The sequence below is a fragment of the Notolepis coatsorum genome (assembly GCF_963971535.1).
Source record: "Notolepis coatsorum genome assembly, contig: SCAFFOLD_267, whole genome shotgun sequence".
Classification (NCBI taxonomy): domain Eukaryota; kingdom Metazoa; phylum Chordata; class Actinopteri; order Aulopiformes; family Paralepididae; genus Notolepis; species Notolepis coatsorum.
In genome coordinates this window covers 27,501-54,597 of record NW_028170910.1, presented here as the reverse complement: position 1 = coordinate 54,597, position 27,097 = coordinate 27,501, and the positions used below count along the sequence as shown (strand labels likewise).

Below are 27,097 nucleotides of genomic sequence, written 5' to 3'. Positions count from 1 at the left end.
AGAAATGTTTTTGTAAGATGGGTTCTATGACAATATGAATAATTAACAATAAAAAAAAAAAAAAACATTTCTAAAATCTTTTCCTCTTGAGGATCTCTGGTTTCCAGTTGACTGGATGGCTTTCCTCCGTCGCTGTGTCGTCCTCCTTGTACACTTTAATGGTCTTGTCGGCCTCTGCGGTGATCAGTCTGCTCTCCGAGTTGTCGAACATGCAGGCGAAGATCCCGGACTCGCTGTCCAGGGACCCGGGCTGCACGGCGGAGTGGATGCGCTGGAAGTTGTAACCCGTTCTCCAGTCCCACATGTGGATGGTTCCGTTGTCGGCTCCAGACACCAAGACGCCGTCGGAGTTGACGGCCAGTGTGTTGATGATGGCGTTGTGTCCAGACAGATTTTGGATGAAGTTCCCATCTGGGAACATCCACTGTTTGATGTTGTCGGCAGAGCCAGAAGCAAAGGTGTATTGTCGGGGGTGCAACACCACAGAGCGGACAGACTTCTTGTGGTTGGTCAGAGTGGCTCTGGTCTTCCCAGCAATCAGATCCCACAGCCTAATGGTTGAGTCGTGGCTGCCTGTGATGATCTGTGGCTCGGCCGCCTGGCACCTCACTGTGGCCACGGTGTTGGTGTGGCCCGACAGGGTGTGTACGTTGGCTTTGGTCCTGATATCCCACACCCTGGCTGTGGCGTCTCGGCTGCAGGTCACCAGCACGTCGATGGTGGGATGCAGGTCTAAACCATACACAGCACTGAGGTGTCCATGGAAGTGCCTGATGACCTTGTTGTACTCCAGGTCCCAGCACTTGACTTGCTTGTCTTCTCCACAGGAGAACAGGTACGGGCTGCGGGTGCTGACAGCCACACCCCGCACTGTGCTGATGTGTCCAGTCAGAGAGAGCTTCAGCTTCCCACTGGCCAGGTCCCAGATCTTGATGGTTCTGTCGGCAGATCCAGTGACAAACCATTGATTTCCTGGTTCCACGGCTATGGACCTCACCCAGCCCAGATGACCACTGATGACCCGAAACAGCTTCCATGGGGGATGCCACTGGGGTTTGGGCATAGTCGGTGCTTTCCTGGCGAGGGCAGTGTTTTTGGTACCACCTCCTTCCATGAGTGACACCGTGTTTGAGTGAGGCAGGGATCTTTCCGCTCCCACAGCATGTCTGTGGATATCACCAACACTGGCTGCTGTGCGACTGGCATCCAGCCTGGCTTGAGAGGGCGGCAGAGTGAGGGCCAGGGCGTTGACTCCTCCCTCACTAGGCAACCTGTGTAGCTTGGAGTCAGCCGTCAAGGCGATGCCAGGTCCAGCGGGGTAAGCGTGGGTCCCGGTGATCAAATACTCTGGGTCGTCTCCTCCTGGCTCTGTGTAGCTATGCGGACCGAGCACACCACCAGCAGGCATGATCTGTGGGGGTCGGTCCTTCCCTCCTTCCTTTAGGACAGGCATGTGCATCACAGCAGCAAAGTCTGATTTCAGCTTCACGGACATCTTCACCTTGTGATCGTGAGTAGTACGTCCGTTGATAAAGAAAAGCAAGGTCCACAGGGTAAATAAGGATAGCCAAATGGTTTATTTGCGAAGTATCTCTTTACAGAAGTGGTCCTAAATCTACTTTCCTGCTTTCTCCTGTCAATACTACTACAAGGTAAGAAAACTGTATTTTCCCAGTCTCCAAAAGTCACCGCCGACTCCACACAGGAAATTCCTTAGTAGGGCGCAAGCCGTAAAATTACTTGCTGGTTTCTGCCTTCAGGCCCTTGTTGAGTCCATCCTTCTTCTTCTTCTTCTTATTTGAATTTCCGGCAGTGTAGACGGAAAGATATATATAGATACACAAATGTTCTAGAATGTTCTATCATGACATCATACTGTGACATCACAAATGTTCTAGAATGTTCTATCATGACATCATACTGTGACATCAAAATGTTCTAGAATGTTCTATTATGACATCATACTGTGACATCACAAATGTTCTAGAATGTTCTATTATGACCATACTGTGACATCACAAATGTTCTAGAATGTTCTATTATGACATCATACTGTGACATCACAAATGTTCTAGAATGTTCTATTATGACATCATACTGTGACATCACAACGGAACATGTTTGAGTTCCATTTGAATAATAATAATGTTTGGTAAGGCTGTCCCCGAAGCCTGTTTTTTGGATTCAAACTTCGTCAGGGTTCTTAATTTTTAATAAAAAAATTTAAATACATTTTTTGTTTTAATATAAATTCTTAATTATTATTATTTTTTATCCTCAAACTAAATCCTCAATTTGAATATAGTGATTCAAACTTCGTCAGGGTTTTTCGTACGGACGTTCGAACCTTCATTTTTTATTTAAAAATGTTAATAAAAATTTCTCAATTTCTTTATAGATTTTATATATTTTTTTATATCCTCAAACTAAATTCTCAATTTGAATAAAGTGATTAATCTGATTAAATTAGTCTTTTTTCTTTTATTATTTTGTTATTGATGTAATCAAAAATAACACTGAAACAAAAAAAACGATAATATACGATTGGTAAACACTGTGATTAACCAAAACACTTAAAAGAAAACTGGATGAATTATTATAATAATATGTGGTTGGCACTTCTTTAGCGTTGCTAAAGCCACTAGCCAATGAGTGTATAGCTTTCCAATGATACCCCACGTGGGGTTGTGCGAATCAGGGATCTATAGGTGAAAAATGACAAGCGAAAACAGGAAGTGAAAAACACACACTTCAATGAGTAAATGGAATACTGGAGAACTTTTCTTTTTGTACACAGTTTACCAAAAATCACTCTTAATCACCCATTTCTGAAAAAAAATTATTTGGCGCTGTACTACACAATACTCCAGGCTATGGACCCGCAGTGTTTTCCAGCTTATACCAATTTTTTGGGATATAATTCTTTGGGATATTGCAACTATACTACAGAAAAACGTGAGTACACATGTACAAGTACAACTCAAGTTCAGCCCTATGTTACTCTATTTCATTAGCACTAAAAGTGATTTTTCTTTATTGTGTAAGAAACGTCAGAATGTTATCTTTCAAAAGAGACCAGGCTCATGCATGTGCTATAAGTAATGTATAAAGATAAGCTTTGCAAAAAAAGTATGCAGTCCTCAAGTTCAAGTATAAAAGAATGGCCGCTTTTCTGAGCGCTGATGTTATGTGGTTAATTTGTGTTGATGACAAGACCTCAGCAATGCTTCTGGTGATGAAATTTGTGTTCCTTAATCAAACCCATTTATTTGTATTTCTTTGAGGAAATAATTGTCAATTTATCTTATAAAAGGACCAACATGTTTCAAATGTATTTCTATGAGATTCAAAAATAACAAAATATCCTCAAAAGGCAGGCGTGCACCCATGCCTCGATTACTGACCAGGCATTATGGGTAGTCAGGGCCCCAGACCACTAAAGACCCCAAAAGCCCATATGGATATTAATTGCATCATCTCACTAATTACACCTGAGGTGGTATTGCAATCACGTCTGCCTGCCAGCCAGCCAGCCAGCCAGCCAGCCAGCCAGCCAGCCAGCCAGCCAGCCAGCCAGCCAGCCAGCCAGCCAGCCAGCCAGCCAGCCAGCCAGCCAGCCAGCCAGCCAGCCAGCCAGCCAGCCAGCCAGCCAGCCAGCCAGCCAGCCAGCCAGCCAGCCAGCCAGCCAGCCAGCCAGCCAGCCAGCCAGCCAGCCAGCCAGCCAGCCAGCCAGCCAGCCAGCCAGCCAGCCAGCCAGCCAGCCAGCCAGCCAGCCAGCCAGCCAGCCAGCCAGCCAGCCAGCCAGCCAGCCAGCCAGCCAGCCAGCCAGCCAGCCAGCCAGCCAGCCAGCCAGCCAGCAGTCTGACCAGTTCGTTTTGAGATGTTTGTAATTTAGTTTTTAGCGCCTTTGAGGTGCTTTGGTACCATGAGGTGCAAGCATAGTCGTAGTACCCTTGAATGAGTGCTCCTGCCAGAGTCTTCAGGGTATTCTTGTTTACCAGAGAGGAGATCCGGTAAAAGAATCGAGTTCGTTGGTTGACTTTTTTTATTACATTGGATGCCATTTTGTCACAGGAAAGATTAGCCTCTAGGATGGAACCCAGGTAGGTAATTTCATCTTTCCTTGTGACAATATTGTCACCCACTGTAACTGAGAAGCCGTCGGTCTTGCTGAGTTTGTTATTTGAACCGAAGAGAATGGACTCTGTTTTGCCCATGTGTAATGATAGTTTGTTATCAGCGAGCCATATGCAGATTCTGCCGAGTTCCGAGCTGAGGGTTTTTTCAACCTGTAACTTGTTCTTGTCAGAGACCAGCAGGGCTGAGTCGTCCGCAAACAGGAAGCCGTACTATTTCCCCTAAAATACACATTTGTGATGAAAAAGATAATAATATATATAATAAATTACTGAACGACTATAAATGTTTTGATGACCAAGACCTAACAACTGATGGACTACCTTCAGTCAGCCCTTGGACAGTGATTGAGTGGGCCTGTACACACCACTTATTTCTTCACAGCAGCCTGTGTGTTACACTGAGATGTGCCAGTGACTCCTAGGTGGAGGGGGGGGGGGGGGGGGGGGGCAACCGCGGGGGGGGGGCGGGGATGCTCTCTTATTGTCGGTACACAGTGTGAGAAGAGCATTTATGCAGGTGAACACCAGAAAGGCTGCTGGCCCAGATGGAATAACAGGTCGCATACTTAAGTCCTGTGCTAACCAATAGCCCCTGTGTTCACCGCCATATTTTATCGATCCCTGGCGGAGTCAGTGGTCCCTGCCTGCTTCAAGATGTCTACCATCATCCCTGTACCAAAGAAACCCTCCCCAACAGGTCTCAATGACTACAGACCGGTGGCACTCACCTCTGTGGCCATGAAATGTTTCGAGAGGCTGGTCAAGGATCACATTTGTGCCTCCCTCCCCAGTGATATGGACCCTATGCAATTTGCATACAGGCTGATGATACTGCACAGCACCCTCTCTCACCTGGACCGCCAGAAGGGGGGCTATGTGAGACTGTTGTTCATTGACTACAGCTCAGCGTTCAACACCATAGTCCCCACCAGACTGGTGGACAAGCTGATCGAGCTGGGTCTGAGCTCCGCTCTGAGCGCCTGGATACTGGACTTTCTGAGTGAAAGGCCCCAGGCGGTCAGGGTGGGGGGACAGACCTCCAACACCATCACCCTGAGCATCGGGTCCCCCCAGGGCTGTGTTCTGAGCCCCCTGCTGTACTCACTATACACACACGACTGTGTGGCCAAGTTCAGCTCCAACTCCATAGTGAAGTTTGCGGACGACACAGTGGTGGTGGGGCTGATCTCGGACAACGACGAGAAGGCCTACCGGGAGGAGGTTGAGGTACTGGAACGCTGGTGCCAGGACAACAGCCTGCTCCTGAACATTGGTAAAACCAAGGAGCTGATCGTGGATTTTAGGAGGAGACAGCAGGAGACACACACACCACTGAGGATAAACGGGGCTACCGTGGACAGGGTGAGCAGCTTCAAGTACCTGGGGGTCCACATCTCAGAGGACCTGACATGGACAACACACATACTGTAGACTCACTCGTAAAAAAGGCGAAGCAGCGCCTCTACCACCTGAGACAGTTAAGGAAGTTCAGAGTATCTGGGAAGATACTCCAGTCCTTCTACTCCGGAGCTGTAGAGAGCATCTTGACTGGAAACATCACTGCCTGGTATGGCAACAGCACGGCACAGGACAAGAAGGCCCTACAGAGAGTGGTGCGCTCAGCCGAGCGTACCACGGGTATTGCACTACCAACCCTGCAGGTCCTATACAACAAGAGGTGCAAATCCAGAGCCTGCAGGATAATGAAAGACCCTCACCACCCCAACAACAGCCTGTTCATGCTGCTGCGGTCAGGCAAACGCCTGCGAACACCAGTAACTAGGACAGAGAGACTTCGGCTCAGCTTCTTCCCCCAGGCCATCAGAACCTTGAACACTGAACTCTCCATGCACAAGAACACATGAGCACACACACAACACACACACTGTACACGCTCACACACTAGCAGCCACTTTAACATGAGCACACACACACTCATGCTGCACACGCTCACACGTAAGGTCACTTTACAGAAGGAAAGGTCACTTTAAGAGTAGTATAGTAGAGCTTAAGATTGTATAATATACCGGGGGCGGCTACGTGGCGTAGTGGGCAAGGCGCTCGCCATGAAATGCTGGAGACGCTGGGCTCGTCAGTTCGAGCCCAGCGCTCCACATTTGCTTTCAGTTTAGCTGGTCGTCCGTACTAATACACATTGGCTGTATTAGGGGGTGGGAAACTGATGGGTGGGGATCGGGCGTTGTGGACAGCGACTCCTACAGGTCGGTTGGTGCGCCTGCGCAGTAGAATCAGGAAGTGTCGGGGGCAGCGTGAGCCTCCCACGCGTTACTCCTCGCCACTGAGAGATCGAGCTGCGCAGGTGAAAAGATGCGACTGCTGTTACCTCAAGTACCGGAGGGGACTTGTGCTATGTATGACTTAGTCCACATTGCAGCCGGCTTGTGGGAGGCAAGAAACAGCGTTCGTGACAGGGGAGGGTTGAATTGGATGATACGAAATTGGGATGGGAGGAAAATATAGAAAATGGGAGAAAAAGTGGATCAAAAAAAAAGATTGTATAATATACCATTGTATGGCAGTGTACATACTGTAAAGACCCAGTGCCTCATCCGTAGCCAACAGTGTATTGCACTATCACAGGACCTAGCATGTCCTACCATGCTCTGTAAATAACTCATGTACAGATACCGATATGCCCTACTTATTTAGTTGTTTATTGCACAATGTTGTTCTATTGGTTGGATAAAGTGATTAATCTGATTAAATTAGTATTTTTTCTTTTATTATTTTGTTAGTGATGTAATCAAAAATAACACTGAAACAAAAAAAACGATAATATACGATTGGTAAACACTGTGATTAACCAAAACACTTAAAAGAAAACTGGATGAATTATTATAATAATATGTGGTTGGCACTTCTTTAGCGTTGCTAAAGCCACTAGCCAATGAGTGTATAGCTTTCCAATGATACCCCACGTGGGGTTGTGCGAATCAGGGATCTATAGGTGAAAAATGACAAGCGAAAACAGGAAGTGAAAAACACACACTTCAATGAGTAAATGGAATACTGGAGAACTTTTCTTTTTGTACACAGTTTACCAAAAATCACTCTTAATCACCCATTTCTGAAAAAAAATTATTTGGCGCTGTACTACACAATACTCCAGGCTATGGACCCGCAGTGTTTTCCAGCTTATACCAATTTTTTGGGATATAATTCTTTGGGATATTGCAACTATACTACAGAAAAACGTGAGTACACAAGTACAAGTACAACTCAAGTTCAGCCCTATGTTACTCTATTTCATTAGAGCTAAAAGTGATTTTTCTTTATTGTGTAAGAAACGTCAGAATGTTATCTTTCAAAAGAGACCAGGCTCATGCATGTGCTATAAGTAATGTATAAAGATAAGCTTTGCAAAAAAAGTATGCAGTCCTCAAGTTCAAGTATAAAAGAATGGCCGCTTTTCTGAGCGCTGATGTTATGTGGTTAATTTGTGTTGATGACAAGACCTCAGCAATGCTTCTGGTGATGAAATTTGTGTTCCTTAATCAAACCCATTTATTTGTATTTCTTTGAGGAAATAATTGTCAATTTATCTTATAAAAGGACCAACATGTTTCAAATGTATTTCTATGAGATTCAAAAATAACAAAATATCCTCAAAAGGCAGGCGTGCACCCATGCCTCGATTACTGACCAGGCATTATGGGTAGTCAGGGCCCCAGACCACTAAAGACCCCAAAAGCCCAGGATTCATATGGATATTAATTGCATCATCTCACTAATTACACCTGAGGTGGTATTGCAATCACGTCTGCCTGCCTGCCTGCCTGCCTGCCTGCCTGCCTGCCTGCCTGCCTGCCTGCCTGCCTGCCTGCCTGCCTGCCTGCCTGCCTGCCTGCCTGCCTGCCTGCCTGCCTGCCTGCCTGCCTGCCTCACAGCAGCCTGTGTGTTACACTGAGATGTGCCAGTGACTCCTAGGTGGAGGGGGGGGGGGGCAACCGCGGGGGGGGCGGGGATGCTCTCTTATTGTCGGTACACAGTGTGAGAAGAGCATTTATGCAGGTGAACACCAGAAAGGCTGCTGGCCCAGATGGAATAACAGGTCGCATACTTAAGTCCTGTGCTAACCAATAGCCCCTGTGTTCACCGCCATATTTTATCGATCCCTGGCGGAGTCAGTGGTCCCTGCCTGCTTCAAGATGTCTACCATCATCCCTGTACCAAAGAAACCCTCCCCAACAGGTCTCAATGACTACAGACCGGTGGCACTCACCTCTGTGGCCATGAAATGTTTCGAGAGGCTGGTCAAGGATCACATTTGTGCCTCCCTCCCCAGTGATATGGACCCTATGCAATTTGCATACAGGCTGATGATCCTGCCTGCCTGCCTGCCTGCCTGCCTGCCTGCCAGCCAGCCAGCCAGCCAGCCAGCCAGCCAGCCAGCCAGCCAGCCAGCCAGCCAGCCAGCCAGCCAGCCAGCCAGCCAGCCAGCCAGCCAGCCAGCCAGCCAGCCAGCCAGCCAGCCAGCCAGCCAGCCAGCCAGCCAGCCAGCCAGCCAGCCAGCCAGCCAGCCAGCCAGCCAGCCAGCCAGCCAGCCAGCCAGCCAGCCAGCCAGCCAGCCAGCCAGCCAGCCAGCCAGCCAGCCAGCCAGCCAGCCAGCCAGCCAGCCAGCCAGCCAGCCAGCCAGCCAGCCAGCCAGCCAGCCAGCCAGCCAGCCGTCTGACCAGTTCGTTTTGAGATGTTTGTAATTTAGTTTTTAGCGCCTTTGAGGTGCTTTGGTACCATGAGGTGCAAGCATAGTCGTAGTACCCTTGAATGAGTGCTCCTGCCAGAGTCTTCAGGGTATTCTTGTTTACCAGAGAGGAGATCCGGTAAAAGAATCGAGTTCGTTGGTTGACTTTTTTTATTACATTGGATGCCATTTTGTCACAGGAAAGATTAGCCTCTAGGATGGAACCCAGGTAGGTAATTTCATCTTTCCTTGTGACAATATTGTCACCCACTGTAACTGAGAAGCCGTCGGTCTTGCTGAGTTTGTTATTTGAACCGAAGAGAATGGACTCTGTTTTGCCCATGTGTAATGATAGTTTGTTATCAGCGAGCCATATGCAGATTCTGCCGAGTTCCGAGCTAATGGTCTTGTCGGCCTCTGCGGTGATCAGTCTGCTCTCCGAGTTGTCGAACATGCAGGCGAAGATCCCGGACTCGCTGTCCAGGGACCCGGGCTGCACGGCGGCGTGGATGCGCTGGAAGTTGTAACCCGTTCTCCAGTCCCACATGTGGATGGTTCCGTTGTCGGCTCCAGACACCAAGACGCCGTCGGAGTTGACGGCCAGTGTGTTGATGATGGCGTTGTGTCCAGACAGATTTTGGATGAAGTTCCCATCTGGGAACATCCACTGTTTGATGTTGTCGGCAGAGCCAGAAGCAAAGGTGTATTGTCGGGGGTGCAACACCACAGAGCGGACAGACTTCTTGTGGTTGGTCAGAGTGGCTCTGGTCTTCCCAGCAATCAGATCCCACAGCCTAATGGTTGAGTCGTGGCTGCCTGTGATGATCTGTGGCTCGGCCGCCTGGCACCTCACTGTGGCCACGGTGTTGGTGTGGCCTGACAGGGTGTGTACGTTGGCTTTGGTCCTGATATCCCACACCCTGGCTGTGGCGTCTCGGCTGCAGGTCACCAGCACGTCGATGGTGGGATGCAGGTCTAAACCATACACAGCACTGAGGTGTCCATGGTAGTGCCTGATGACCTTGTTGTACTCCAGGTCCCAGCACTTGACTTGCTTGTCTTCTCCACAGGAGAACAGGTATGGGCTGCGGGTGCTGACAGCCACACCCCGCACTGTGCTGATGTGTCCAGTCAGAGAGAGCTTCAGCTTCCCACTGGCCAGGTCCCAGATCTTGATGGTTCTGTCGGCAGATCCAGTGACAAACCATTGATTTCCTGGTTCCACGGCTATGGACCTCACCCAGCCCAGATGACCACTGATGACCCGAAACAGCTTCCATGGGGGATGCCACTGGGGTTTGGGCATAGTCGGTGCTTTCCTGGCGAGGGCGGTGTTTTTGGTACCACCTCCTTCCATGAGTGACACCGTGTTTGAGTGAGGCAGGGATCTTTCCGCTCCCACAGCATGTCTGTGGATATCACCAACACTGGCTGCTGTGCGACTGGCATCCAGCCTGGCTTGAGAGGGCGGCAGAGTGAGGGCCAGGGCGTTGACTCCTCCCTCACTAGGCAACCTGTGTAGCTTGGAGTCAGCCGTCAAGGCGATGCCAGGTCCAGCGGGGTAAGCGTGGGTCCCGGTGATCAGGTACTCTGGGTCGTCTCCTCCTGGCTCTAGGCATGATCTGTGGGGGTCGGTCCTTCCCTCCTTCCTTTAGGACAGGCATGTGCATCACAGCAGCAAAGTCTGATTTCAGCTTCACGGACATCTTCACCTTGTGATCGTGAGTAGTACGTCCGTTGATAAAGAAAAGCAAGGTCCACAGGGTAAATAAGGATAGCCAAATGGTTTATTTGCGAAGTATCTCTTTACAGAAGTGGTCCTAAATCTACTTTCCTGCTTTCTCCTGTCAATACTACTACAAGGTAAGAAAACTGTATTTTCCCAGTCTCCAAAAGTCACCGCCGACTCCACACAGGAAATTCCTTAGTAGGGCGCAAGCCGTAAAACTACTTGCTGGTTTCTGCCTTCAGGCCCTTGTTGAGTCCATCCTTCTTCTTCTTCTTCTTATTTGAATTTCCGGCAGAGTAGACGCATCGAGGCGTATTACTGCCCTCCGCAATTCTTTTTATGGGCTCTTCTTCTTCTCCTTCTTCTCCTTCTTCACCTTCTTTTTCTTCTTCTACTGGACCCCGTCATCACCTACATTGTCCATTGGAGTGCAGCTACGGGTTCGATTCCCGCTCCTCCCGGGCAGCGTGTCGATGTGTCCTTGAGCAAGACACTTAACCCCTAATTGCTCCCGATGAGCAGGTTGGCACCTTGCATGGTTGCTTCCGCCGTCGGTGTGTGAATGTGTGAGTGAATGGGTAAAATGTGAGTAACAAATTGTAAAGCGCTTTGGATAAAAGCGCTATATAAAAAAGCAGCCATTTACCATTTACAAGTACAACTCAAGTTCAGCCCTATGTTACTCTATTTCATTAGCACTAAAAGTGATTTTTCTTTATTGTGTAAGAAACGTCAGAATGTTATCTTTCAAAAGAGACCAGGCTCATGCATGTGCTATAAGTAATGTATAAAGATAAGCTTTGCAAAAAAAGTATGCAGTCCTCAAGTTCAAGTATAAAAGAATGGCCGCTTTTCTGAGCGCTGATGTTATGTGGTTAATTTGTGTTGATGACAAGACCTCAGCAATGCTTCTGGTGATGAAATTTGTGTTCCTTAATCAAACCCATTTATTTGTATTTCTTTGAGGAAATAATTGTCAATTTATCTTATAAAAGGACCAACATGTTTCAAATGTATTTCTATGAGATTCAAAAATAACAAAATATCCTCAAAAGGCAGGCGTGCACCCATGCCTCGATTACTGACCAGGCATTATGGGTAGTCAGGGCCCCAGACCACTAAAGACCCCAAAAGCCCAGGATTCATATGGATATTAATTGCATCATCTCACTAATTACACCTGAGGTGGTATTGCAATCACGCCTGCCTGCCTGCCTGCCTGCCTGCCTGCCTGCCTGCCTGCCTGCCTGCCTGCCTGCCTGCCTGCCTGCCTGCCTGCCTGCCTGCCTGCCTGCCTGCCTGCCTGCCTGCCTGCCTGCCTGCAGTTAGTTTTGAGATGTTTGTAATTTAGTTTTTAGCGCCTTTGAGGTGCTTTGGTACCATGAGGTGCAAGCATAGTCGTAGTACCCTTGAATGAGTGCTCCTGCCAGAGTCTTCAGGGTATTCTTGTTTACCAGAGAGGAGATCCGGTAAAAGAATCGAGTTCGTTGGTTGACTTTTTTTATTACATTGGATGCCATTTTGTCACAGGAAAGATTAGCCTCTAGGATGGAACCCAGGTAGGTAATTTCATCTTTCCTTGTGACAATATTGTCACCCACTGTAACTGAGAAGCCGTCGGACTTGCTGAGTTTGTTATTTGAACCGAAGAGAATGGACTCTGTTTTGCCCATGTGTAATGATAGTTTGTTATCAGCGAGCCATATGCAGATTCTGCCGAGTTCCGAGCTGAGGGTTTTTTCAACCTGTAACTTGTTCTTGTCAGAGACCAGCAGGGCTGAGTCGTCCGCAAACAGGAAGCCGTACTATTTCCCCTAAAATACACATTTGTGATGAAAAAGATAATAATATATATAATAAATTACTGAACGACTATAAATGTTTTGATGACCAAGACCTAACAACTGATGGACTACCTTCAGTCAGCTCTTGGACAGTGATTGAGTGGGCCTGTACACACCACTTATTTCTTCACAGCAGCCTGTGTGTTACACTGAGATGTGCCAGTGACTCCTAGGTGGAGGGGGGCGGGGGCAACCGCGGGGGGGGGCGGGGATGCTCTCTTATTGTCGGTACACAGTGTGAGAAGAGCATTTATGCAGGTGAACACCAGAAAGGCTGCTGGCCCAGATGGAATAACAGGTCGCATACTTAAGTCCTGTGCTAACCAATAGCCCCTGTGTTCACCGCCATATTTTATCGATCCCTGGCGGAGTCAGTGGTCCCTGCCTGCTTCAAGATGTCTACCATCATCCCTGTACCAAAGAAACCCTCCCCAACAGGTCTCAATGACTACAGACCGGTGGCACTCACCTCTGTGGCCATGAAATGTTTCGAGAGGCTGGTCAAGGATCACATTTGTGCCTCCCTCCCCAGTGATATGGACCCTATGCAATTTGCATACAGGCTGATGATACTGCACAGCACCCTCTCTCACCTGGACCGCCAGAAGGGGGGCTATGTGAGACTGTTGTTCATTGCCTACAGCTCAGCGTTCAACACCATAGTCCCCACCAGACTGGTGGACAAGCTGATCGAGCTGGGTCTGAGCTCCGCTCTGAGCGCCTGGATACTGGACTTTCTGAGTGAAAGGCCCCAGGCGGTCAGGGTGGGGGGACAGACCTCCAACACCATCACCCTGAGCATCGGGTCCCCCCAGGGCTGTGTTCTGAGCCCCCTGCTGTACTCACTATACACACATGACTGTGTGGCCAAGTTCAGCTCCAACTCCATAGTGAAGTTTGCGGACGACACAGTGGTGGTGGGGCTGATCTCGGACAACGACGAGAAGGCCTACCGGGAGGAGGTTGAGGTACTGGAACGCTGGTGCCAGGACAACAGCCTGCTCCTGAACATTGGTAAAACCAAGGAGCTGATCGTGGATTTTAGGAGGAGACAGCAGGAGACACACACACCACTGAGGATAAACGGGGCTACCGTGGACAGGGTGAGCAGCTTCAAGTACCTGGGGGTCCACATCTCAGAGGACCTGACATGGACAACACACATACTGTAGACTCAGTCGTAAAAAAGGCGAAGCAGCGCCTCTACCACCTGAGACAGTTAAGGAAGTTCAGAGTATCTGGGAAGATACTCCAGTCCTTCTACTCCGGAGCTGTAGAGAGCATCTTGACTGGAAACATCACTGCCTGGTATGGCAACAGCACGGCACAGGACAAGAAGGCCCTACAGAGAGTGGTGCGCTCAGCCGAGCGTACCACGGGTATTGCACTACCAACCCTGCAGGTCCTATACAACGAGGTGCAAATCCAGAGCCTGCAGGATAATGAAAGACCCTCACCACCCCAACAACAGCCTGTTCATGCTGCTGCGGTCAGGCAAACGCCTGCGAACACCAGTAACTAGGACAGAGAGACTTCGGCTCAGCTTCTTCCCCCAGGCCATCAGAACCTTGAACACTGAACTCTCCATGCACAAGAACACATGAGCACACACACAACACACACACACACACTGTACACGCTCACACACTAGCAGCCACTTTAACATGAGCACACACACACTCATGCTGCACACGCTCACACGTAAGGTCACTTTACAGAAGGAAAGGTCACTTTAAGAGTAGTATAGTAGAGCTTAAGATTGTATAATATACCGGGGGCGGCTACGTGGCGTAGTGGGCAAGGCGCTCGCCACGAAATGCTGGAGACGCTGGGCTCGTCAGTTCGAGCCCAGCGCTCCACATTTGCTTTCAGTTTAGCTGGTTGTCCGTACTAATACACATTGGCCGTATTAGGGGGTGGGAAACTGATGGGTGGGGATCGGGCGTTGTGGACAGCGACTCCTACAGGTCGGTTGGTGCGCCTGCGCAGTAGAATCAGGAAGTGTCGGGGGCAGCGTGAGCCTCCCACGCGTTACTCCTCGCCACTGAGAGATCGAGCTGCGCAGGTGAAAAGATGCGACTGCTGTTACCTCAAGTACCGGAGGGGACTTGTGCTATGTATGACTTAGTCCACATTGCAGCCGGCTTGTGGGAGGCAAGAAACAGCGTTCGTGACAGGGGAGGGTTGAATTGGCTGATACGAAATTGGGATGGGAGGAAAATATAGAAAATGGGAGAAAAAGTGGATCAAAAAAAAAGATTGTATAATATACCATTGTATAGCAGTGTACATACTGTAAAGACCCAGTGCCTCATCCGTAGCCAACAGTGTATTGCACTATCACAGGACCTAGCATGTCCTACCATGCTCTGTAAATAACTCATGTACAGATACCGATATGCCCTACTTATTTAGTTGTTTATTGCACAATGTTGTTCTATTGGTTGGATTCTTATTATATATTACTATTGTATTATGCACATCGTTGCGGGCGGGACCCCCCGCATTTCACTGCATATCTCCTCAATATTGTGACTGCGGCCATGTTATTTTCCCCTTTTGCTTTTTAATGGAAAGCAGCTCTATGACTGGCAATGTCACTAACTCTGTACTTACATTGTAATCATAACTACCTACCTCAATCTATAGTTTATCCATATAACACTGTATGGTAGCTATGTACAATACTGTACATATACATTTATCTATATCTGTATGAATATATCTGCATATATTCCTGTTTACATACCCGTATATACTACCCACACACTGTATATACTTTATATATATACTCTGTTATACCACTGGATAGTATGGCTTACTACCAGTGTATCTGTGTATTACTGTACATACATTAGATTAGCACAATTACTCAGTAGCTTTGTTATATCTATTCCATATAATCACTTGTTACATTGTATATTGTTTTGCACTTTACTGTTACCTTGCACTCTGGTTAGATGCAAACTTTTCATTGTACTGTATTTGTGCTGTACAAGGATGATACATTTTTATCTAATCCACTAGAAACTCAGTGGCATGACGTTTAATATATTTGAGAACGCGTTGCATCTATGCAACACTTTGACCATGTTCCAATATTGTTGAGTAGGTTGCCATAGGGCATAAAAAGACAGGACATGTTGGGAGCTATTCAACACATAGGCCTACAGTAAGATAATGGTAATGATGACCCACTGCAAGGTAGTGGAAAGGAAGTGACCAAAACACAGAAAATATATATTTTTGGGTATAAAATCAAGTTTATTTCACAAACATTTGTAAATAGTAGATATCTGCAGTGAGGAGGATGAAACTATCTCACAGCCTTGTATTATAGCTGACCTCTGACTGGGTTGATCCACATTTCTGGCGCAGTGGTGGTTGGAGGGTATTTTGGTTTTGGTTCCACATACAGTGCATCCCTGTTCTGGTCCCGGATATGGTTCTAGTGCAGAACACACCAACCAACAGTGTTCTTATTTAGATCCTTTATTAGAATATGTTTGTATTTTGAGGGCAAATTAAGCGAAATCATAGTTACTTTAATTTCTACATTTATTTTAGTGGAGGTAAAAAAAAATAAACGGAACAAAAAATACACTGGTGGTGGCATTCTGAATGTATAGGGTAAACAGATATGCTAAGATACATAAAGAAAAGTCAAAACACACTAAAAGCCATGATTGAATTTGGTAGAACATCCCCACCCTTCAGGAAGCACACTGCAGCCGAGGAGCAGCTAACACTCTGGCAACGGCACCAGGTTCTTCAGCCAGCGTGAATCGGTGAGTCTTCTTGGCCGAGCCGAAGCCCGAGAAGCCCATGACTGCGGCCATCTCGTCATCCTCCTCAAAGTCCACGTCCTCCTCCGCCCTCCTCTTCCTCTCTTTCTGCTTCTCCTTCTTGTACGCCTTGGATTTCTCCTCCTCCTCCCGGAGCTCCTGCATGCGCTCATCGAAGTCGTACTCCTTTTGTTCTTATTCTTAAGTTAAATCAAATCAAATACAAAATACAATATCAAAATAACACAAGATGAACGGGATCGACTCCCTTGGAAGTCCTTGTAGTCTCGTTCAGTTCAATCCTACCGGACTGTTAGTTGAGCAATAGTTGGCATTAGTCTGGGCGATGTTGCTGGTTCGGAGGTCGAGGCGGAAAGAGTTAAGGATGAACAATTAAGTAAAACAAATGGATTTGTATCTACAACAGACTGGTAGAAATGTTTTTGTAAGATGGGTTCTATGACAATATGAATAATTAACAATAAAAAAAAAAAAAAACATTTCTAAAATCTTTTCCTCTTGAGGATCTCTGGTTTCCAGTTGACTGGATGGCTTTCCTCCGTCGCTGTGTCGTCCTCCTTGTACACTTTAATGGTCTTGTCGGCCTCTGCGGTGATCAGTCTGCTCTCCGAGTTGTCGAACATGCAGGCGAAGATCCCGGACTCGCTGTCCAGGGACCCGGGCTGCACGGCGGAGTGGATGCGCTGGAAGTTGTAACCCGTTCTCCAGTCCCACATGTGGATGGTTCCGTTGTCGGCTCCAGACACCAAGACGCCGTCGGAGTTGACGGCCAGTGTGTTGATGATGGCGTTGTGTCCAGACAGATTTTGGATGAAGTTCCCATCTGGGAACATCCACTGTTTGATGTTGTCGGCAGAGCCAGAAGCAAAGGTGTATTGTCGGGGGTGCAACACCACAGAGCGGACAGACTTCTTGTGGTTGGTCAGAGTGGCTCTGGTCTTCCCAGCAATCAGATCCCACAGCCTAATGGTTGAGTCGTGGCTGCCTGTGATGATCTGTGGCTCGGCCGCCTGGCACCTCACTGTGGCCACGGTGTTGGTGTGGCCCGACAGGGTGTGTACGTTGGCTTTGGTCCTGATATCCCACACCCTGGCTGTGGCGTCTCGGCTGCAGGTCACCAGCACGTCGATGGTGGGATGCAGGTCTAAACCATACACAGCACTGAGGTGTCCATGGAAGTGCCTGATGACCTTGTTGTACTCCAGGTCCCAGCACTTGACTTGCTTGTCTTCTCCACAGGAGAACAGGTACGGGCTGCGGGTGCTGACAGCCACACCCCGCACTGTGCTGATGTGTCCAGTCAGAGAGAGCTTCAGCTTCCCACTGGCCAGGTCCCAGATCTTGATGGTTCTGTCGGCAGATCCAGTGACAAACCATTGATTTCCTGGTTCCACGGCTATGGACCTCACCCAGCCCAGATGACCACTGATGACCCGAAACAGCTTCCATGGGGGATGCCACTGGGGTTTGGGCATAGTCGGTGCTTTCCTGGCGAGGGCAGTGTTTTTGGTACCACCTCCTTCCATGAGTGACACCGTGTTTGAGTGAGGCAGGGATCTTTCCGCTCCCACAGCATGTCTGTGGATATCACCAACACTGGCTGCTGTGCGACTGGCATCCAGCCTGGCTTGAGAGGGCGGCAGAGTGAGGGCCAGGGCGTTGACTCCTCCCTCACTAGGCAACCTGTGTAGCTTGGAGTCAGCCGTCAAGGCGATGCCAGGTCCAGCGGGGTAAGCGTGGGTCCCGGTGATCAAATACTCTGGGTCGTCTCCTCCTGGCTCTGTGTAGCTATGCGGACCGAGCACACCACCAGCAGGCATGATCTGTGGGGGTCGGTCCTTCCCTCCTTCCTTTAGGACAGGCATGTGCATCACAGCAGCAAAGTCTGATTTCAGCTTCACGGACATCTTCACCTTGTGATCGTGAGTAGTACGTCCGTTGATAAAGAAAAGCAAGGTCCACAGGGTAAATAAGGATAGCCAAATGGTTTATTTGCGAAGTATCTCTTTACAGAAGTGGTCCTAAATCTACTTTCCTGCTTTCCCCTGTCAATACTACTACAAGGTAAGAAAACTGTATTTTCCCAGTCTCCAAAAGTCACCGCCGACTCCACACAGGAAATTCCTTAGTAGGGCGCAAGCCGTAAAATTACTTGCTGGTTTCTGCCTTCAGGCCCTTGTTGAGTCCATCCTTCTTCTTCTTCTTCTTATTTGAATTTCCGGCAGTGTAGACGGAAAGATATATATAGATACACAAATGTTCTAGAATGTTCTATCATGACATCATACTGTGACATCACAAATGTTCTAGAATGTTCTATCATGACATCATACTGTGACATCAAAATGTTCTAGAATGTTCTATTATGACATCATACTGTGACATCACAAATGTTCTAGAATGTTCTATTATGACCATACTGTGACATCACAAATGTTCTAGAATGTTCTATTATGACATCATACTGTGACATCACAAATGTTCTAGAATGTTCTATTATGACATCATACTGTGACATCACAACGGAACATGTTTGAGTTCCATTTGAATAATAATAATGTTTGGTAAGGCTGTCCCCGAAGCCTGTTTTTTGGATTCAAACTTCGTCAGGGTTCTTAATTTTTAATAAAAAAATTTAAATACATTTTTTGTTTTAATATAAATTCTTAATTATTATTATTTTTTATCCTCAAACTAAATCCTCAATTTGAATATAGTGATTCAAACTTCGTCAGGGTTTTTCGTACGGACGTTCGAACCTTCATTTTTTATTTAAAAATGTTAATAAAAATTTCTCAATTTCTTTATAGATTTTATATATTTTTTTATATCCTCAAACTAAATTCTCAATTTGAATAAAGTGATTAATCTGATTAAATTAGTCTTTTTTCTTTTATTATTTTGTTATTGATGTAATCAAAAATAACACTGAAACAAAAAAAACGATAATATACGATTGGTAAACACTGTGATTAACCAAAACACTTAAAAGAAAACTGGATGAATTATTATAATAATATGTGGTTGGCACTTCTTTAGCGTTGCTAAAGCCACTAGCCAATGAGTGTATAGCACACAACACACACACACACACTGTACACGCTCACACACTAGCAGCCACTTTAACATGAGCACACACACACTCATGCTGCACACGCTCACACGTAAGGTCACTTTACAGAAGGAAAGGTCACTTTAAGAGTAGTATAGTAGAGCTTAAGATTGTATAATATACCGGGGGCGGCTACGTGGCGTAGTGGGCAAGGCGCTCGCCACGAAATGCTGGAGACGCTGGGCTCGTCAGTTCGAGCCCAGCGCTCCACATTTGCTTTCAGTTTAGCTGGTCGTCCGTACTAATACACATTGGCCGTATTAGGGGGTGGGAAACTGATGGGTGGGGATCGGGCGTTGTGGACAGCGACTCCTACAGGTCGGTTGGTGCGCCTGCGCAGTAGAATCAGGAAGTGTCGGGGGCAGCGTGAGCCTCCCACGCGTTACTCCTCGCCACTGAGAGATCGAGCTGCGCAGGTGAAAAGATGCGACTGCTGTTACCTCAAGTACCGGAGGGGACTTGTGCTATGTATGACTTAGTCCACATTGCAGCCGGCTTGTGGGAGGCAAGAAACAGCGTTCGTGACAGGGGAGGGTTGAATTGGATGATACGAAATTGGGATGGGAGGAAAATATAGAAAATGGGAGAAAAAGTGGATCAAAAAAAAAGATTGTATAATATACCATTGTATAGCAGTGTACATACTGTAAAGACCCAGTGCCTCATCCGTAGCCAACAGTGTATTGCACTATCACAGGACCTAGCATGTCCTACCATGCTCTGTAAATAACTCATGTACAGATACCGATATGCCCTACTTATTTAGTTGTTTATTGCACAATGTTGTTCTATTGGTTGGATTCTTATTATATATTACTATTGTATTATGCACATCGTTGCGGGCGGGACCCCCCGCATTTCACTGCATATCTCCTCAATATTGTGACTGCGGCCATGTTATTTTCCCCTTTTGCTTTTTAATGGAAAGCAGCTCTATGACTGGCAATGTCACTAACTCTGTACTTACATTGTAATCATAACTACCTACCTCAATCTATAGTTTATCCATATAACACTGTATGGTAGCTATGTACAATACTGTACATATACATTTATCTATATCTGTATGAATATATCTGCATATATTCCTGTTTACATACCCGTATATACTACCCACACACTGTATATACTTTATATATATACTCTGTTATACCACTGGATAGTATGGCTTACTACCAGTGTATCTGTGTATTACTGTACATACATTAGATTAGCACAATTACTCAGTAGCTTTGTTATATCTATTCCATATAATCACTTGTTACATTGTATATTGTTTTGCACTTTACTGTTACCTTGCACTCTGGTTAGATGCAAACTTTTCATTGTACTGTATTTGTGCTGTACAAGGATGATACATTTTTATCTAATCCACTAGAAACTCAGTGGCATGACGTTTAATATATTTGAGAATGCGTTGCATCTATGCAACACTTTGACCATGTTCCAATATTGTTGAGTAGGTTGCCATAGGGCATAAAAAGACAGGACATGTTGGGAGCTATTCAACACATAGGCCTACAGTAAGATAATGGTAATGATGACCCACTGCAAGGTAGTGGAAAGGAAGTGACCAAAACACAGAAAATATATATTTTTGGGTATAAAATCAAGTTTATTTCACAAACATTTGTAAATAGTAGATATCTGCAGTGAGGAGGATGAAACTATCTCACAGCCTTGTATTATAGCTGACCTCTGACTGGGTTGATCCACATTTCTGGCGCAGTGGTGGTTGGAGGGTATTTTGGTTTTGGTTCCACATACAGTGCATCCCTGTTCTGGTCCCGGATATGGTTCTAGTGCAGAACACACCAACCAACAGTGTTCTTATTTAGATCCTTTATTAGAATATGTTTGTATTTTGAGGGCAAATTAAGCGAAATCATAGTTACTTTAATTTCTACATTTATTTTAGTGGAGGTAAAAAAAAATAAACGGAACAAAAAATACACTGGTGGTGGCATTCTGAATGTATAGGGTAAACAGATATGCTAAGATACATAAAGAAAAGTCAAAACACACTAAAAGCCATGATTGAATTTGGTAGAACATCCCCACCCTTCAGGAAGCACACTGCAGCCGAGGAGCAGCTAACACTCTGGCAACGGCACCAGGTTCTTCAGCCAGCGTGAATCGGTGAGTCTTCTTGGCCGAGCCGAAGCCCGAGAAGCCCATGACTGCGGCCATCTCGTCATCCTCCTCAAAGTCCACGTCCTCCTCCGCCCTCCTCTTCCTCTCTTTCTGCTTCTCCTTCTTGTACGCCTTGGATTTCTCCTCCTCCTCCCGGAGCTCCTGCATGCGCTCATCGAAGTCGTACTCCTTTTGTTCTTATTCTTAAGTTAAATCAAATCAAATACAAAATACAATATCAAAATAACACAAGATGAACGGGATCGACTCCCTTGGAAGTCCTTGTAGTCTCGTTCAGTTCAATCCTACCGGACTGTTAGTTGAGCAATAGTTGGCATTAGTCTGGGCGATGTTGCTGGTTCGGAGGTCGAGGCGGAAAGAGTTAAGGATGAACAATTAAGTAAAACAAATGGATTTGTATCTACAACAGACTGGTAGAAATGTTTTTGTAAGATGGGTTCTATGACAATATGAATAATTAACAATAAAAAAAAAAAAAAACATTTCTAAAATCTTTTCCTCTTGAGGATCTCTGGTTTCCAGTTGACTGGATGGCTTTCCTCCGTCGCTGTGTCGTCCTCCTTGTACACTTTAATGGTCTTGTCGGCCTCTGCGGTGATCAGTCTGCTCTCCGAGTTGTCGAACATGCAGGCGAAGATCCCGGACTCGCTGTCCAGGGACCCGGGCTGCACGGCGGAGTGGATGCGCTGGAAGTTGTAACCCGTTCTCCAGTCCCACATGTGGATGGTTCCGTTGTCGGCTCCAGACACCAAGACGCCGTCGGAGTTGACGGCCAGTGTGTTGATGATGGCGTTGTGTCCAGACAGATTTTGGATGAAGTTCCCATCTGGGAACATCCACTGTTTGATGTTGTCGGCAGAGCCAGAAGCAAAGGTGTATTGTCGGGGGTGCAACACCACAGAGCGGACAGACTTCTTGTGGTTGGTCAGAGTGGCTCTGGTCTTCCCAGCAATCAGATCCCACAGCCTAATGGTTGAGTCGTGGCTGCCTGTGATGATCTGTGGCTCGGCCGCCTGGCACCTCACTGTGGCCACGGTGTTGGTGTGGCCCGACAGGGTGTGTACGTTGGCTTTGGTCCTGATATCCCACACCCTGGCTGTGGCGTCTCGGCTGCAGGTCACCAGCACGTCGATGGTGGGATGCAGGTCTAAACCATACACAGCACTGAGGTGTCCATGGAAGTGCCTGATGACCTTGTTGTACTCCAGGTCCCAGCACTTGACTTGCTTGTCTTCTCCACAGGAGAACAGGTACGGGCTGCGGGTGCTGACAGCCACACCCCGCACTGTGCTGATGTGTCCAGTCAGAGAGAGCTTCAGCTTCCCACTGGCCAGGTCCCAGATCTTGATGGTTCTGTCGGCAGATCCAGTGACAAACCATTGATTTCCTGGTTCCACGGCTATGGACCTCACCCAGCCCAGATGACCACTGATGACCCGAAACAGCTTCCATGGGGGATGCCACTGGGGTTTGGGCATAGTCGGTGCTTTCCTGGCGAGGGCAGTGTTTTTGGTACCACCTCCTTCCATGAGTGACACCGTGTTTGAGTGAGGCAGGGATCTTTCCGCTCCCACAGCATGTCTGTGGATATCACCAACACTGGCTGCTGTGCGACTGGCATCCAGCCTGGCTTGAGAGGGCGGCAGAGTGAGGGCCAGGGCGTTGACTCCTCCCTCACTAGGCAACCTGTGTAGCTTGGAGTCAGCCGTCAAGGCGATGCCAGGTCCAGCGGGGTAAGCGTGGGTCCCGGTGATCAAATACTCTGGGTCGTCTCCTCCTGGCTCTGTGTAGCTATGCGGACCGAGCACACCACCAGCAGGCATGATCTGTGGGGGTCGGTCCTTCCCTCCTTCCTTTAGGACAGGCATGTGCATCACAGCAGCAAAGTCTGATTTCAGCTTCACGGACATCTTCACCTTGTGATCGTGAGTAGTACGTCCGTTGATAAAGAAAAGCAAGGTCCACAGGGTAAATAAGGATAGCCAAATGGTTTATTTGCGAAGTATCTCTTTACAGAAGTGGTCCTAAATCTACTTTCCTGCTTTCTCCTGTCAATACTACTACAAGGTAAGAAAACTGTATTTTCCCAGTCTCCAAAAGTCACCGCCGACTCCACACAGGAAATTCCTTAGTAGGGCGCAAGCCGTAAAATTACTTGCTGGTTTCTGCCTTCAGGCCCTTGTTGAGTCCATCCTTCTTCTTCTTCTTCTTATTTGAATTTCCGGCAGTGTAGACGGAAAGATATATATAGATACACAAATGTTCTAGAATGTTCTATCATGACATCATACTGTGACATCACAAATGTTCTAGAATGTTCTATCATGACATCATACTGTGACATCAAAATGTTCTAGAATGTTCTATTATGACATCATACTGTGACATCACAAATGTTCTAGAATGTTCTATTATGACCATACTGTGACATCACAAATGTTCTAGAATGTTCTATTATGACATCATACTGTGACATCACAAATGTTCTAGAATGTTCTATTATGACATCATACTGTGACATCACAACGGAACATGTTTGAGTTCCATTTGAATAATAATAATGTTTGGTAAGGCTGTCCCCGAAGCCTGTTTTTTGGATTCAAACTTCGTCAGGGTTCTTAATTTTTAATAAAAAAATTTAAATAAATTTTTTGTTTTAATATAAATTCTTAATTATTATTATTTTTTATCCTCAAACTAAATCCTCAATTTGAATATAGTGATTCAAACTTCGTCAGGGTTTTTCGTACGGACGTTCGAACCTTCATTTTTTATTTAAAAATGTTAATAAAAATTTCTCAATTTCTTTATAGATTTTATATATTTTTTTATATCCTCAAACTAAATTCTCAATTTGAATAAAGTGATTAATCTGATTAAATTAGTCTTTTTTCTTTTATTATTTTGTTATTGATGTAATCAAAAATAACACTGAAACAAAAAAAACGATAATATACGATTGGTAAACACTGTGATTAACCAAAACACTTAAAAGAAAACTGGATGAATTATTATAATAATATGTGGTTGGCACTTCTTTAGCGTTGCTAAAGCCACTAGCCAATGAGTGTATAGCACACAACACACACACACACACTGTACACGCTCACACACTAGCAGCCACTTTAACATGAGCACACACACACTCATGCTGCACACGCTCACACGTAAGGTCACTTTACAGAAGGAAAGGTCACTTTAAGAGTAGTATAGTAGAGCTTAAGATTGTATAATATACCGGGGGCGGCTACGTGGCGTAGTGGGCAAGGCGCTCGCCACGAAATGCTGGAGACGCTGGGCTCGTCAGTTCGAGCCCAGCGCTCCACATTTGCTTTCAGTTTAGCTGGTCGTCCGTACTAATACACATTGGCCGTATTAGGGGGTGGGAAACTGATGGGTGGGGATCGGGCGTTGTGGACAGCGACTCCTACAGGTCGGTTGGTGCGCCTGCGCAGTAGAATCAGGAAGTGTCGGGGGCAGCGTGAGCCTCCCACGCGTTACTCCTCGCCACTGAGAGATCGAGCTGCGCAGGTGAAAAGATGCGACTGCTGTTACCTCAAGTACCGGAGGGGACTTGTGCTATGTATGACTTAGTCCACATTGCAGCCGGCTTGTGGGAGGCAAGAAACAGCGTTCGTGACAGGGGAGGGTTGAATTGGATGATACGAAATTGGGATGGGAGGAAAATATAGAAAATGGGAGAAAAAGTGGATAAAAAAAAAAGATTGTATAATATACCATTGTATAGCAGTGTACATACTGTAAAGACCCAGTGCCTCATCCGTAGCCAACAGTGTATTGCACTATCACAGGACCTAGCATGTCCTACCATGCTCTGTAAATAACTCATGTACAGATACCGATATGCCCTACTTATTTAGTTGTTTATTGCACAATGTTGTTCTATTGGTTGGATTCTTATTATATATTACTATTGTATTATGCACATCGTTGCGGGCGGGACCCCCCGCATTTCACTGCATATCTCCTCAATATTGTGACTGCGGCCATGTTATTTTCCCCTTTTGCTTTTTAATGGAAAGCAGCTCTATGACTGGCAATGTCACTAACTCTGTACTTACATTGTAATCATAACTACCTACCTCAATCTATAGTTTATCCATATAACACTGTATGGTAGCTATGTACAATACTGTACATATACATTTATCTATATCTGTATGAATATATCTGCATATATTCCTGTTTACATACCCGTATATACTACCCACACACTGTATATACTTTATATATATACTCTGTTATACCACTGGATAGTATGGCTTACTACCAGTGTATCTGTGTATTACTGTACATACATTAGATTAGCACAATTACTCAGTAGCTTTGTTATATCTATTCCATATAATCACTTGTTACATTGTATATTGTTTTGCACTTTACTGTTACCTTGCACTCTGGTTAGATGCAAACTTTTCATTGTACTGTATTTGTGCTGTACAAGGATGATACATTTTTATCTAATCCACTAGAAACTCAGTGGCATGACGTTTAATATATTTGAGAACGCGTTGCATCTATGCAACACTTTGACCATGTTCCAATATTGTTGAGTAGGTTGCCATAGGGCATAAAAAGACAGGACATGTTGGGAGCTATTCAACACATAGGCCTACAGTAAGATAATGGTAATGATGACCCACTGCAAGGTAGTGGAAAGGAAGTGACCAAAACACAGAAAATATATATTTTTGGGTATAAAATCAAGTTTATTTCACAAACATTTGTAAATAGTAGATATCTGCAGTGAGGAGGATGAAACTATCTCACAGCCTTGTATTATAGCTGACCTCTGACTGGGTTGATCCACATTTCTGGCGCAGTGGTGGTTGGAGGGTATTTTGGTTTTGGTTCCACATACAGTGCATCCCTGTTCTGGTCCCGGATATGGTTCTAGTGCAGAACACACCAACCAACAGTGTTCTTATTTAGATCCTTTATTAGAATATGTTTGTATTTTGAGGGCAAATTAAGCGAAATCATAGTTACTTTAATTTCTACATTTATTTTAGTGGAGGTAAAAAAAAATAAACGGAACAAAAAATACACTGGTGGTGGCATTCTGAATGTATAGGGTAAACAGATATGCTAAGATACATAAAGAAAAGTCAAAACACACTAAAAGCCATGATTGAATTTGGTAGAACATCCCCACCCTTCAGGAAGCACACTGCAGCCGAGGAGCAGCTAACACTCTGGCAACGGCACCAGGTTCTTCAGCCAGCGTGAATCGGTGAGTCTTCTTGGCCGAGCCGAAGCCCGAGAAGCCCATGACTGCGGCCATCTCGTCATCCTCCTCAAAGTCCACGTCCTCCTCCGCCCTCCTCTTCCTCTCTTTCTGCTTCTCCTTCTTGTACGCCTTGGATTTCTCCTCCTCCTCCCGGAGCTCCTGCATGCGCTCATCGAAGTCGTACTCCTTTTGTTCTTATTCTTAAGTTAAATCAAATCAAATACAAAATACAATATCAAAATAACACAAGATGAACGGGATCGACTCCCTTGGAAGTCCTTGTAGTCTCGTTCAGTTCAATCCTACCGGACTGTTAGTTGAGCAATAGTTGGCATTAGTCTGGGCGATGTTGCTGGTTCG

General features: G+C 46.2%; 3 protein-coding genes across 3 annotated transcripts; all 3 read right to left on the bottom strand.

Moving 5' to 3' along the window:
• Nucleotides 1-70: 70 nt before the first annotated feature.
• Nucleotides 71-16,364, bottom strand: LOC311248379 (uncharacterized protein; the record flags this gene model as incomplete). Its single annotated transcript, XM_084339270.1, is given in 4 exon segments — nucleotides 71-1,501; nucleotides 9,209-10,454; nucleotides 10,456-10,553; nucleotides 16,164-16,364. Coding segments are annotated over 4 exon segments (2,976 nt in total).
• Nucleotides 16,365-16,702: 338 nt separating this feature from the next.
• Nucleotides 16,703-21,633, bottom strand: LOC311248378 (pleiotropic regulator 1-like; the record flags this gene model as incomplete). The annotated part of the gene is made up of 2 exons (XM_084339269.1): nucleotides 16,703-18,133; nucleotides 21,433-21,633. The coding sequence occupies 2 exons, from the start codon at nucleotides 21,631-21,633 to the stop codon at nucleotides 16,703-16,705; spliced, it is 1,632 nt and encodes a 543-aa protein (XP_084195395.1).
• A 338-nt stretch (nucleotides 21,634-21,971) lies between these two features.
• On the bottom strand, nucleotides 21,972-26,902 carry LOC311248377 (pleiotropic regulator 1-like; the record flags this gene model as incomplete). Its single annotated transcript, XM_084339268.1, has 2 exons — nucleotides 21,972-23,402; nucleotides 26,702-26,902. 2 exons carry the CDS (start codon nucleotides 26,900-26,902, stop codon nucleotides 21,972-21,974), a joined length of 1,632 nt encoding a protein of 543 aa, XP_084195394.1.
• Nucleotides 26,903-27,097: the final 195 nt, after the last annotated feature.